Source organism: Phalacrocorax carbo, chromosome 9 (assembly GCF_963921805.1).
Source record: "Phalacrocorax carbo chromosome 9, bPhaCar2.1, whole genome shotgun sequence".
Lineage (NCBI taxonomy): Eukaryota > Metazoa > Chordata > Aves > Suliformes > Phalacrocoracidae > Phalacrocorax > Phalacrocorax carbo.
In genome coordinates this window covers 21,092,541-21,106,932 of record NC_087521.1, presented here as the reverse complement: position 1 = coordinate 21,106,932, position 14,392 = coordinate 21,092,541, and the positions used below count along the sequence as shown (strand labels likewise).

Sequence of the window (14,392 nt, the reverse complement as noted above, 5' to 3'; positions counted from 1 at the left end):
ATTTTAAAAGGTGTTGCTTCTGGTGGATATCTTTGATTAAAGGTATAGTCTTCTCTTTCAAAGAGAAGCAAAATTTAAAAAGATATTTTCAGAATTTTGTGGAATATGCTTACGCCAGGTGGAAAAACTGCTCAGACAAATTCTGCAATTTTGACAACTTTGCTTTCTTGGGAAATGATATTCTCTTTGCTCTGTTCAATGTTCTAAAACTAGTAATGCAGAAAATGTTTTACTTAATGGAGTCAATATTCTCTTTGCTCTAGTTAAAAAGCTTTTCTGCTTCCTCCTACCTGTGTATTGCTCAAACACACACAGAAGACAAAAAGGTTTGACTTGTGGGTCTGACCCTCTGGCACCAGTTCTCTGAATAGTAGATGACTGTTCATCACTAAGTAGTGCAGGCATCCACTTCCCACAGCACTGGAAACTTGTAAATGTCCAAAGAAGTATATGGAGAGGTGGGCTTCAGGGGCTTTCTGCTCACAGTCTTTCCCTGTTTCAGATGTTAACTGGTTTGCTTTTCACAATATACCCATCCTATCAATGGGAAAAACTGATGACCAAAGAGGCAAAAGGGCACAAGTGTTATGTTGCTCACAGCTGATGAAGACTCATGAGATTGCTTGTTCCCCATCCATACATTGTTGCATGCATTCCTGGGGGCCAGGCTTTATGAGGGACAGAGAGCAGCCCTGTGTAATACTGTGGCACTTCCCTTGTCTCCTGGAGAACATGGTGGTAGAACATGGACCTTGTGCAAGCAGTTGTAGATCAACAGTTGGTGTGTAGCAGTGCAATTAGTATCTAAAACATCTTTCTTTTATTCCCCAGCAAGAATTCTTCAATGGATATGAAATATTTTTAATAAGAATTCCAGCTAGTCAACTTACTGTATTTAATAGCTTAAGGTCACCAGCTGATACTTTCTCAAGTATTGAAGTGAGATCTGGAGGAAACACTAATAAGTACAGAGGATGCATTTTCCTAAAGCTGCATTTAACCACCAAGGTGAAGTTCAGTATGAAACAGGGTAGCTAGAGCCTGAGCTTTGGCTGAGAACTTCATGGGCTGTTCTCATGTCTGTGTGACAGCTGCTGCACTGCTGGAATACTGGTAGAGATAAAATGACCTGTTAAAGCTAAATCCCTTACCCTGGTAGATTTCTTAAAGTAATCATAATGTTATACCTTGAGATAATTCTGTGTACCTCTGTTACCGTTTAAATAACTTAATCCATAATTTTTTATAGGTTAAACATTGAAGCTTTGTTTGTAAAGATACTTAAGTTAGAAAGTCTTGGTGAAAATATGATTTTTATCTAATGAGTTTGTGGGATAGATTCTGAGAGTTGTGAAGGAGAAACAGTATTATCTATTATCCACATTAAATTATGGATAAATACCCATTTATTCTTTAATTCAGGGACTTGCTCTTTGTTTGGTCTTTTTGATAGCACTTGGAAGATAATATCATCACCTCAATAGAGATGCAGTGGCCTAAAAATAACAACAGAAACATCCTCTTATGAAAAATATGAAAATCCAATCAAAACTGCGGCTACAAACAAAAAACCCAACTCCCCCCACCCAAAGTCTCTCCTAAAATTCCCAAATTCTACAGAGCTTTGTAAGGTAAAATATATCACTGATCCTACAGGATTTATTTTCTTTCAAATGATAGATAAATACAGCAATATTTTTTCACAGACTATTTGAAGTGAAAATATTGATTTAAACTTTTAGAAATCATAGTTTGCCTAAAACAATTAATACAGCATAAAAATAAGGAATATGTGTGGGGATGTAGTTTCTATTCTCTAAGCTTTTGTCAGGAAGAAGGTATTTTATATAGTGCAGCTTGGATTATTTTCAGAAAGTAAGATATAATTCAGTTTCAGTACAGAATTGCCTACTGCAGAGATCTCAAGTTTTTATGGTTTTTTTTTTCAGAGTGTACATGGCAGTGGGGGCGGGAACAGGAGACCGTAGGCAAAAGCTTTGCAAAACTTGAAGGAATTGTACATTTCTGTCAGGCTTATTGAATCTGTTTGCTACTGTCATGCACGATGGCATTGATTTTACCACCTGGAGCTTTTGGTCATGCTGTTCATGCTCTCTCTGGTACTCCAGTTCTATCAATTGCTCACCTGGTGCTGTTTCTTCACCCTGCAGACTAAGTGCAACCTGCATGCTTAGGGCTGTCTTCACGGTCCTCAAGAGCTGACAACAGTTAAAGGAGTGCCCTCCTGCAGCATGTTAGGCTGTAAGCCTGAATTCAGGGCGGAAGCTGAAGGGCTGTCTGGTTTAAGTGTAAATTTCAGTGGCTGTTTGCTCTTGGACTTCTTGAGCCCTCAGCCATAAGGAGGTTGGGATATGGGGGGAGCTGGGCAGGTGGGAAGGAGCCTGTTGACTATTGTGAAGGCATCAGCCGAACTAATGAGAAAACCAGGTATAGTCCCAGGGGGGGTCTTCAATCCATGCTCCTGATGGAAGTTTCTAGCGATAGATGCATCAGAAAAGGCTGCAGACCCTTGATTTACAGGGGTGTTCTTACTCAGACAATATTATAACCTTCACTAGTGCTGGCAAATCTCACCTGAGCTGCCTCATTTCAGAGCAGCTGAGAAATAGTTGTATTAACATCCCATGTACCATGGTTTTTTGTGGCACTGGGACCCCTCTGGTTATATGCCCGTCAGCAACTGCCACCTATTAGTGTATGTGCCTCCTTGTCATTCCTGTATGGCTCACCTGTCAGATTGTGCCCTTGGAGTTTGGAGGCAGTGCATTGTGCTTCTGTTTCACAATTGCTGCCAAGATGTGATTGTCCATGTCCTACAGTGAATTTACTGAAATGTTCCCACATCTCATAGGCTGGTTAACTCCTCCTGTGTCAAAACTGGAACAACTTGTTGCAAACAGTTTTAAATTGTAGCCTTAATAAAAGCTAAACAACCAAACTCACACTGCCCTAAAATCCTACTTTATCTACTTGAGTATAGCCTTGTGTGCAAGTTCAACAATTCAACCTTGCCTTTCCTCTTCATTCCATCCCATTAGAAATAATAAATCACAAGTGTCACCATATTCAAGGTGATCCCCTGTTAGATGAAGCTGTAGAGTAGCATCTGTGCTGTGTTGTTTCTTAGGACTGTGCTGCAGCTCTTGCTATCTTTGTTAATCTTGGAAATCACAGCGCTTTCTTTTTAGTGGTCTCTGAAGGAAACCAGTAAGAAACCTTCCCTTAAGATTTGGGGCAAACAAACCTTACTGCTCTCTGTTTCCTGACCCAGCTCTTCTGTCCCATACTGCCAAGTTTGTCTGTGTTAACATTACCTCCCCTGTCTCCTGTGCCTGAGTTTTCTGTTGGCAGCATGGCCTTAATCTCATACAGTAGATGTAGTAATGGGTGAGCTATTGAGTCGTTGATTCGGACCAGGGATATGCTTCTTGTGACATGCTAACTGATGTGCAGAGGTGAGAATAGTCATTGATCCTAGGCAGTCATGGAGCGTGCTGACAGAGGTATTTGATACAGCATGTCAAAGTCTTTCTGTAGGATTTACATAGGGATAAATTGATTTAAATACTAGCACCACACAAAAGCATTCAGTGACACTGGATATTTTTGCAGACCTGTCTCTGCTGCCTTCTAAGAATAACAGAGAACAAAAGAGGAAACGAGTTGGGCTGGAACAGGTTTGGGTTACAGTAGAGTAGAGTTAAACAGAAATAACTAATCAAGAGACTAGATAATAGGGTTGAAAATCAGCCTTCTCTCTGTTACTGTTGCTGCTGTTTTGTTGCTGTAGAAAGCTTATGTCTTTCTGTGCCGTAGCTGACCACCACCCTTTCATAAAGTGGTCTTCATTTCTTAATAATGGACTTCATAATTTTCCTGTAAATATCAGTATTCAAGCAAAAATAATACTGTGGTTCTTATGAAGCTAATTTGCATAAGGCTGATGGGAAATTGAAACATTAATGTTGATAATACTGGAAATTTGGATTGTGCGTTAAGTATTGTAGAAAGCAAATGTATTGTTCACACCTGGGGCATATGCTGCATGTAAGTCAGCACCCTGTAATGGTCAGTAGGTCTGTTAACCAATAAGCAAGTGTATCGTTAGAAGACCTCTCTCTGCAGTGGTGCATGCTCCATGTATATTTTTCTAGAGCTTAAGTAGTAGAGACAGATGGAAGTGAGGATAAGTTTCTGAGGAAGTCAGATGGAGAAGAAATAGTTCCCTGCCTCCTGACTTGATTGGTAAATACAGTTGAACTTTTTCAACTAACAGTACAAACTGCATAAGAAGGAAATAAATGGGGTGAAAAGCACCCAATGGATACAGAGCACTGTCTTATACCAGCATCTTCTGTGTAGAGGACGGTGGTGAATTCTGCTCATGCTTTGAGGATTGCTCTACATTTTTATCTTCATTTCATATCCCTGTTGATGGTGGGTTTAGTCTTTTTTTGAACACCCTGCCTAATTCCAGTTAAGCATTGCTGTGTTCATAAGGGCAAGCTTTGTCCAGGCATACTCTAGAAAGGCTGTTGCAGGGCTATGCTACGAAACTTGCTTAATTTTTCTTGCGAAATGCTTGGATCCAGCTGTCTGGTGCCTTCAAGGCCTTCATTTTTAGGAATATTAAATTTAACCGCAAACGACAATAATAAAAAAGCCAAGAACGTTAGAGGAGAACTTGATGTTCTTTCTTCTCTCCCAGTCATTAGTTCTTGGTTGTACAGTAAATGCTGTATTATCTAATTAGCCTAGTCTTTTTGAGGATGCCATCTTCCTACAAAGAAGTGCAGTATAATGCCTAAAGGATTAGAAGGGGATCCTGGAAAGTGGGTTCAGTCACATGCTTTTCCACAATTTCATTATGTGATCTAGACCATCCCGTTTACATCCCTAAGTTCTTGTTTTGCAAGCTGTAAATTAAAGGAAATTATATTAACTCCCTTTTTAGATTAATATAAGAAGCCTTTTAGGGTCAACTCAGAATGGCTGTCATAAGGACTTGGGTTTTGTTTGTTTCTGTTTGGAGCTCTGGTATGAATTTGTAGTAGCTATGCCATGATGACATCTGATTTACAGACCAATTTACAATAGTCACACTGATGTCTGATGATTTGCCTTTATAGATAGGGTGCAGTTTAGCGTAGCCCAGTGGATGACTTGTCCCCAATCATGTAGTTGAACTAGAATGTAATTTTCCATTACTGGACAACACAGATTTCTGACTGTGAGTATGGAATTATAATCTCTCAGTATCTTCAAAACTCATTCATTAGAAAAAGATCCTCTCTCAGTGGCTTCCAAACTGGGAGAGGATCTTTTTCTAGTGAATGAGGTAGAGGGCAAGGACACCTGTGAGCAGGCTTCTGAATGATATCCTCTCCCCAGTAAATCAAGGCCTTGGGCTTCTGGTTCTGCACATGTGACTGAGTTTTACCACATCGCTGGCACACAGGAGACTTTCCTTGTAGTAAAACATGTACCCAGGAACCAGCAGAGCATAGGAGAGGTCTATCAGCATTGAATTACATGCCAAAGTGTGTTTAAAGGGTATACCCTCACATAACTTTGTATACAGGGCAGAAACTGGCAGGAAATTGCTGCCTGTCTACCTCTGTCCTGTATTATTTTTAATATCTTGAAAACTATTAGAAATTAAGTATATTCCCTAGAAAAAACAAATTTTAAGAATCCATTTCTATAAAGTGCATGGCATAGGGTTGTTGTTTTACCTTTTTTTTTTTTTTTAAAAAAAACTGAAATCAATAAGCAACTTGCACGGTTGTCACTTTACATTTTCTAAGAGCTACTTAGGTGTGTGATGTTGCATAAACACCGTGGTTTCTGGCACCTGCACACAAGTGGAAATAGTGTGGTTCCCTTAATGTTCATTAAATTGACTGAAAAAGTTCTGATGGTCTTAACCAGACCAAACAGGGCAAAATTCATGCTGCTAATTTTCCTGCTATTGAATATAAATGTAACAGCAAGATGATACCTGACACCAGTCTTACTGCTGGCTCCATAAAACCGTCTTCCAGGAAGCAGGGAGCGAGGTATCCTTGACCACAGGAGGAACAACGATCTGCCAGGCTGCGTTTATGAGCTTTGTAAGAATAATTTTTTTTTTTTTTGAGCCATATTATAGAGGCCTTGACCATCTCATCTGCAGGAGCTGAGGAGGATACTGGCTTCACATTTACATCAGTCTGTGTGCCTGCTCTCTGGAGTCTGTGATGAACCGTTGTACAGTCTGGTGGAGAGCGCTAATAAACTCAGAAGCCTCTTAGAGTGCCATTTTTTGTCTTGCTGTTTAATGATCATTCTCAATTGCCTTGTAAAAAATAATCATTACAGGAGACTGAAAATAGCAAGGAGGAGTCGCCAGTTTCCAGTGGACTTTTTAAGTGAGAAGACCTTTAGGGCTGAGCTTTCTGAGGTCTTCATGCTAGTTGGGTGTGGTCTGGACTGCAGTTTCTCAGGAGGGTATTGGTGGGTGCAAACTGTTCCGCACTGCATTGGACACCAATGATGAGTGCCTAGTGATCTCATCCAAAGCTGAAATGAGGACTGTGTGCAGCACCTAGTGTAGTGCACAAAGTGCAAAGTAGAGAAATCTTTCCATTTGCTTCGGAGGACACTTAGATCCTCATTTTGGGGATGATGATTATTTGTAGAGATAATGATTAGTCTCCCTTCCTACCCACTGTAACACTGGGCTGAACTGATTGAACATAGTTTATTTGTTGTCTAGTCAGAAAATTATTATAGTCCTTGGTGGTTCCTTCTTGACCAGAGGAACCTGGAGGGATGTCAGGTGGGAAGAGGCATAGACCCCAAGGGTCCCTTTCACTTGCTGGTGCTCCAGTTCCTGTCTTCTTGGTAAGAAAGAGAACCAAACTACCCCAGTTCCTGCCTTCTAGACAACGTTTATGACTTTGAAAAGTGATCATGTTTTGGCTTGTGTAAAACATTGGGGAATATTTGTTATGCTCTGATCAGAGCAAAATAATCTCTGAGCAGCTGCCTGTCATAGCTGTACAAAGGCTTGAGTAGCTTCATTCATTGCAGCTTTATACTAGCGTGTTCCATTCAAAATGATATCGCAAGTGATGGGAAATCAATAGGGTTATTAATTTGTCTTTCAGAGCTTTTTCCAAACATGTTCTCTTTGCATTAGCCTTCTTAAAAAGATAGACTGGGAGCAGGTTTTATGCCTAGGCTTCTGCTATCATGCTGATAAAAATTTAAAGTGTTTTTTCTCCCCAGCCCTTCAGCTGTTGGCTCTCCCACTCTAGTTGTTCAGGAGTGGCTCTTCTATTCTTGATTCAGAAGCTTTCTTAGAATGGTTTGGGACTGGGAGGAAGGAAAATTAGGGAGATATTTTGGAAGGCAAGGGGTTAGGGGGTTGCTCTTGTTTGGAAGGGGAGAAGTACATTGGCCTTGATGTACTGATAGCTTTCTTCAGAAGTCTCAGCTGCGAGAAGGTGATTTGGGTATGTACTCATAGAGATTATGCCAGTAGATTTTTAAGGCTGGGGTGTTTGTTTTGTTTCTAAATACTAGCCTATTCTGTTCCTGGTTTTCAGCTTTGTATTCTGAAAATGCTTATACATTTCAAATTTATTTTCACAGGCCTTGCTGAGAAAAGGCAAGTGAAAAAGCAAAGGAAACGATAAAATCTTAGTAATATTTTTTTCTTATTGGTGGGGATAGGGTGAGACACAAAGTTGAAACAGTCTATTTGCACCTGAATTCACAGGCCAATACCTGCATTTTCCCATTTGAAAAATAATTCTGGCTTTCATTTTTGAAGAGCCTCAAAAGCAGGCAAAACTAAAAATTTGTCACTCAAGTGCTAACTGGTAGGATAGAAGCAGTGGTGGACTTTTGAAGGCAAAACAGGGAAGCTGAGTACTCAGGAAGTTGCTTTGAGATGTACGGTGAATAGAAATGTAACAGCGAAGATCTGTCCCTGCTTCCCCTTGCCACCCCCTCATCCCTCCCAGCCACTGCAGGAACCTCTCTTAGATTTAGAGACAAACAACTTTGAGTGTGTGTTCAAGATCCAGCTTGCCAACACATTTCATTTTGGAAGGAGGTGTCTGTGAAGAGAGACCATCACAGCCCAATACGGCAAAAAGGAACTTTTAAGTCTGAATCTAATGCAAACTCTTTAGGCAAGCTTGTGTCTTTATATCTGTTTCCTCCTTGGAAAATGTTGGTCTGTTGTCTTAAGGGGTCATCTTCATGTTTCTGTACATGTGAAAACACAAACACTATTACTGTTTCATTTACTAATATTTTTTAATGTGGAACTTTTGTTTAATATTAAACCAAATATTATAGAAGCTTTATTACTTAGTAATAAAATCAAGTCAATGAGTCAGTGAGTTTCTTAATATCTAATGACCTAATATTTGCATTAGATACTGTATCAACTTCCTGTTAAAATACTAAAAAAAAAAATAATCATTAGCTACCTTTTTGGGTAAAATGACAAATTCTGTTCTCATCCATACACAGGCTTCTCAAGAAAAGTGTCGGGTTTTGGTTTTTTTTAAATCTCTGGATTATATCCAGAGGTATTTAATAGGGAGCATGAAATATTTGGTCTCTCTGATTTCAAGTTCCACTGCTGGCCTTCTGCCAGTAACAGGGCTGGTACAGAGCATGACTGAATGCCAAGCTTGGAATACAAACAAAGGAGGATCTGCTAAAAGTCCTTGTTTCTTCTTGTTTGCTTTTATTATGTCAAAGATTAGAAAGAGGAAAACATAGATGTTGTCTAGGTCAAGCTGAACTGCAGCCCAAGGACAGACCCCTTTCAAAATACTGTTGGGAAGCCTAAATATCCTCCAGATTGTTGGAGTCTGCCTGGGTTGATGGATTCTGCTCTTGGATACCAGTCTTTGGTAAATCCATCAAAGGAGAGCGCAGAGTTGTTTTGTTGGAATGACCAGAGAAGATTTGAACACTGAAAGTTGAAAGGTTGTGCTGTACTGAAAACCCTCTCTTGGCTTCAGCGTTTCTCTTTTCCTTCTGCAACTGGTCCATTTTCAAGTTCATATCAATAGTAGCTCATCCGCTATCAACATTCTTAGCCACAAACCCTTCGTATTCATCGAGATCTGTATTTCTGATAGTGGAGCCATTCTGTGCTATGGGAAGAGTGCTGCTACTTAGGCTACATCAAGAGTTTCCCAATCTGTTAAGTGATCTTCACGGTTACATATTCAGTTAAATGTGATGCCTGAGTGTGCAGCAGTTATCTATTTTAAGTAGTTTTCTGTGCATAGATACTGGAACTCTTTCTTTTGCATGTGGTAGTGATGTACTGATGTGAGGTGTGGGAGACTGGGAAAGAGTTGGCAGATACATGGGCATTGAGGATCCTGGTGCAGCTTGATGGTTCTGTTTTTGAATGCAGAGTTAATGTTTTGTGATGGAAATCCAAGCAACACACCATACTGTGAGAAGAGATGCAGAGTTACAAGGACTCCTCCTCTCCCCTAAACAGCTTCAGCAGTTAAGCACTAGCTGTGTTCAAATAGAGATGCCCTATACAAATACATTCATCTTGTTCTGCATTGACAGACTCCTTTGCTTTAAAGGGGAGGCCATTTCTAGATTCAGTTAAAACGATAGAACTGTAGCCCATCCCCAGACTAGCTTTAGGAGACACTTCAGGTCACAGTCCTTTCCTTTACTCAGATGATGCAGATCTTCACTGCCCTGCTGACAGCCTCTGGCTGTCCAAGTACCTAAGCCTGTAAATGGAGAAGAGCTGGAGAATAGTACCTGAAATAGGTTTGATGCTGAGAAATGTCCTTGTTTTATAAAGAAAGCTTATGTTCAGGCTCTTTAATGTGTGTGTGAAGGGGCTGTCGCCTTACTTTCCATGGAGTTCTTCTCGACATTAGAGTAGTTTGCTAAAGTCCTCCAGATTGTAAATGGCTTCTGGAAAACAGCCCCCGCCTCCTTCATCTTCATCAGTTATTTCATGTTTGCCTTACAGAGTTTTTTTGGAGGCTCCTTAAGGCAACAGGATGAGAAATCAGTCACTGGGAAGTCTGCTAAGATGCTCACTTCTGTTGACACGTTGCCTCGTGTAGAATGGCCTTGGGATCATGCCTTCATTCCTGTTAAACTTCATTATGCTGTGTCAAGCTTACTGCTTGGATGATCATTTAATACGGTTTTGAGCTATTATTATAAATAAAGCACTGTGAATTTCTTTACAGAAAGCATAAAAAAAAGCAAGGCTTCCTCTGGAAATATTTAGACTAGCATGAGCCAACATAACAAGCGGAACACACCTAACCCAAGGAACTGAGGATAGTCCTTATGAACATGAGGAAAATTCAGGAAGGTGCACAGGGAGCTAGGAGAGGGAAAAATCGTTCCCTCCTTGGAGGGGAGTGAAGGGGATGGAGACCACAAGCCAGGGTGCATCTATGCGTGAGGGGAGGGATTAGTATGTACAGAGTAGGGACTGGGCCAGGATGGAAGTATGGGGAGCTTGAATTCAAGGTGGAACCAGAGACTGGTCGAGGCAGAGGGGTGGTGGTCACCACAGTGTGAAAGAGCAAGTACACACATCAGAAACGCTACAGGAAGTTTGCTCTCAGATCTCTGCAGAAGTCATGTTTCGGAGCTGTGGCTTGTTCAGTCTGCTTACCATGCGTACTTATCCACCACCCCGCCAGGGTATTGGCTGTCTGTAATGTGCTCATCCTCTTGGTGTGCTCGTGAACATGCACACTGTGATAGTTCCCTGTCTTTTAAGCTGAGGCACAGGGGGGCCAAAAGAGCTGTCTTGTTATGCTTTAGATATGTTGAGATACTTGAGTACAGTTTCATTATCAGCAAGTTTAAGCTAATGTCCTATTCACTCAATCATCCTAGCTCCACAAGGTGTCTTCTGGTGCTGCGTAAAAGGGCACATACACATAGACACATGTAGGTGTTTAAGATGCATTAGGTAACTAGTTACTCTGTATTTGAAAGCTGGCTGCTCTGCTTGAGGCTCTGGAAGTACTGGGGGAGGACACCCATGAAGGCTGTTCCCTGTATGTTCTGGGTATTAATGACTTGAACCCAGCTTCTGCTCCAGTGAGTTGAAGAGGCTTTTTATCCAGGCTACACTACAAGGGTGAGACAACAGCTGGGGCTGACAGTCTCGATGGCTGTGCGAGAGGCTCTGTCCCTTACTTTTCCCAAGTGGCAGGAAGGTTGAGCACATCTTTGGAGAATTCACTCTTTGTGTTCTGCGGGCATTATTAAATACATCAGACAGATGGATTGCCACTGAAAGGTGCTTCATACCCTGTGAAGGAAAGCTACATGTGTGCTGTAGGTGATGCAGTGCGTTCATTAAACCCCAGTGCAGATCCTCTTAGCTTCAAAAGAATAATCCCCTATTAGCAAACCATCAGTTCAGACTATGCAGTCAGCAGAAAGCAGTAGTTGGCCAGCGCTAGGAGGAGCGGGGGGAGGAAGTCTGCTTCCCCAGTCAATATCTGGAGCAAAATCACTTGCTGGGAACAGACGATGCCATTCTTTTATCTCCAGCTCAGTATCCAGTACAATTCATCTCCTGAGGCCACCTCCTAAGCATCTTTTGGAGTATGTTTTGTTCTCTGAAGTAACCATCTTAAGGAAGTAGGACTTCATGGAAGTCCATTACTTGCAGGAGCATTTACCATGCATTTGCTTGAATGGATTTAAAGAAATAAGTGGAAACGTAAAGATGACTTTGGGAAGTTAGGTAAAACAAAGGCAGATGCTAACTTTGGAAGTGTTTTTCTGATTTTGGATAGGGTAAGATGGATGCTTGTTTGTCCCATTGACTTTATGGGACCAGGCTGGGGCAATATGAAGGAATTCTGCTTCTGTTCTGAGAAACAGAAGGAAGTGTTTTTGGGTTTGCCAGGGCAATACCTGGCAGCCATGTCTGTGTTCATGGCCAAGATGCAGTAGTGTAATCGTGACCTCAGAGAAGGGTGAATTCAGTTCCCAAGATGAAGATCCATGAGAACGTTAACTTTGCTTTGTTCTTGTAGTCAGGAGAGGAGAGTATGACCTTAGAGAATTAGCAAGATACATGCTTTCAAAACTCAGTGGAGACACAGTGAAGCAGCAATCTCTTCAGCTTTGCCAGGAAAAAAATCCATCCCTTATCATCCATCTCTTAACACTGTCTTCAGCCCAGCTGGAGGACAGCAATAATAACAACATTAAAGAACCCAGATGTAATTCTAAGCTTACTTCAGACAGTTGTGATGTTCACGTGCAGTAATTCAATGCAAGACTGACCCCAAGATAGCAGAGTGTCGTCTTTCTTCTCCTAATTGCTTTTATGAGCCTTGCTCACAGCTGGTGCTGTGGCACTTTGCCACTGGCTCCCTTCTGAGTTGATGTGGTTGCAGCACAGGTTCCAATGCAGATGGTGAGTCCACAGGAGAAATTTGCCATCTAAAACAGCTTTCATGTTTGTGTTTGTTTCAAATGTCAGTGTCTAGGCCATCTGACTTCCTGCATTGCCAAGGTCCATTTGCCTCCCCTTGAAAAGAGGCTGGACATTGAGGTTTTAATGTTGTCTGTTATCTTCCCCATCTCGCTATTTGTCCACACTCCTCAGCCAACCTAATGCCTTTTTTTTTTTTTTTTTCTTCTTTGCTGTGTATTTGTTTTGCAGGAGTATATTGATGCTCATCCAGAAACCATTATCCTGGACCCTCTTCCGGCTATTCGTACACTTCTGGACCGATCAAAGTCTTATGAGCTAATTCGGCAAATAGAGGCATACATGCAAGGTAGGCCAATACCTGCTCTCCCTGAAGGCTATTATTGTGACTCTAAAGAAGGAAGCAGCTGGCTTCTGGGGGCTGGATGTGAGGTTTGAAGTAGTGGTTTTGGGCCCCTTGCGTTTTGTCTCTCCATGGGAGCACAAACTGAAGCATTCCTGTGTCACAGGATTGCCCTCTGGAATCCTGTGCTCTTCTTTTTCCATGCATACAAAGGAGGTTTGCATCTGGTTAAAAATATGATTTAGATTTAATGGGGAGCATATTCACTACAGTAAGCACTCCCAGAAATCTTCTGGAAAATATTGTCTTTTTGTGCGTGCTGGTAAATTGAAATGACTGTACAAACTTAGCAGCTTGTCATAAGAATCCTGAGGCCTGAATATGGAGGAGATTTATGGAAGAAGAAAAGTTGGTTTTGGAGAGGACTGAAGGAAATTAAATTGTAAATAGAGCCTAAGATCTTTGAAAGCACTGGAAGCCTATTGCACAAGTTAGTTGCTAGGAGGAACACGAATGCCCTTCTGGTGTTGGCTAGTTACCTGACATAGACTGTTGCCTTTAATTGGCATCATCTGAGTTGCATTCTCACATTTAGAAGTCATACCTTTCCAACCTGAATAATTCTAGTATCTTACAATTTTAACCATTGTAACTGTTGCGTTAAATTAGTCTTTCATTCCCTTTCTACTTCTGTTACTGTCATAGTCTTAACACATTTATTGGCTTTTAGGCTTAAATCTAGAGTAGCTTTTGGAAGTAACTGTGATTGTGTTACCACTATCTTGATGGGCTGATAAGAAGCTCATCAATTTGTATTGTTATAATTGTGGATTTATAGACATACTGTTTACATCTGACCTGCCTGACCCCACTGGCAACGTCTGTGTAAAAATAAGACTAATAATTTGCAGCAATCTCCCTTGTCTTTTGGAATCTCTTTAAGATAAAATGTTCAATTAGTTTAAAAGGATTTTGTTTTGGAGTGGTTATTGCCGTTTGTGAGTGGGAGAGGTGCTGAGGGAAACCTGTGCTCTGAGGAAATGATTGGGATTTTGTTCTAGCAGTGGAGACATTCAGTAGGGGTTGTTGTTGGGTTTTTTATTTTTTCTTCTTTCCTTAAATTGCTGTTGGTATTACTACTGTTATCTCTTGAGAACAATATGTTTGGGAGAGCATCCAGTTTTTTGCAAGTAGTTTGTATTGTGCATATTTTGGCTGCCTCTGGTCAAACTGATGAGAATAAGGAAGAAATGTTTAAGGAGGAAAAAGAAAAAAGTAGGTTTGCATTCAGTTAAAACTGACACTTTAAGGAGAAGCTGCTAATAGAGTTGAGGAATGAGGTAAGGAAAAGCTTAACCTGTTCTTACTGGCCACTGCAGTGTTAGGTGACCATATTTCTCCTGTCCCTGTGTGTGTGTGCCCCCAGCTCATCTTATTTCGGTCTCATCATCAGAAATATCATGACAGAGACCTTGAACCAACTTCGTATTTAGCAGGGAAAATCTCAGGAGAGCTGAGTAATTGGCTGACTTCTTGTTCTGGCCCAAGTAGATCAG

The 14,392-nt window shown here is 41.0% G+C and overlaps 1 protein-coding gene across 1 annotated transcript in view; it reads left to right on the top strand.

The window, feature by feature from the left end:
- ITPK1 (inositol-tetrakisphosphate 1-kinase) overlaps positions 1–14,392 on the top strand; it is a 158,954-nt gene that overhangs the window by 80,427 nt on the left and 64,135 nt on the right. Inside the window, exon 5 of the mRNA XM_064460612.1 lies at positions 12,725–12,842. Within this exon, the coding sequence (XP_064316682.1) occupies positions 12,725–12,842 (118 nt within the window). The remainder of the gene's footprint in view (positions 1–12,724; positions 12,843–14,392) is intronic.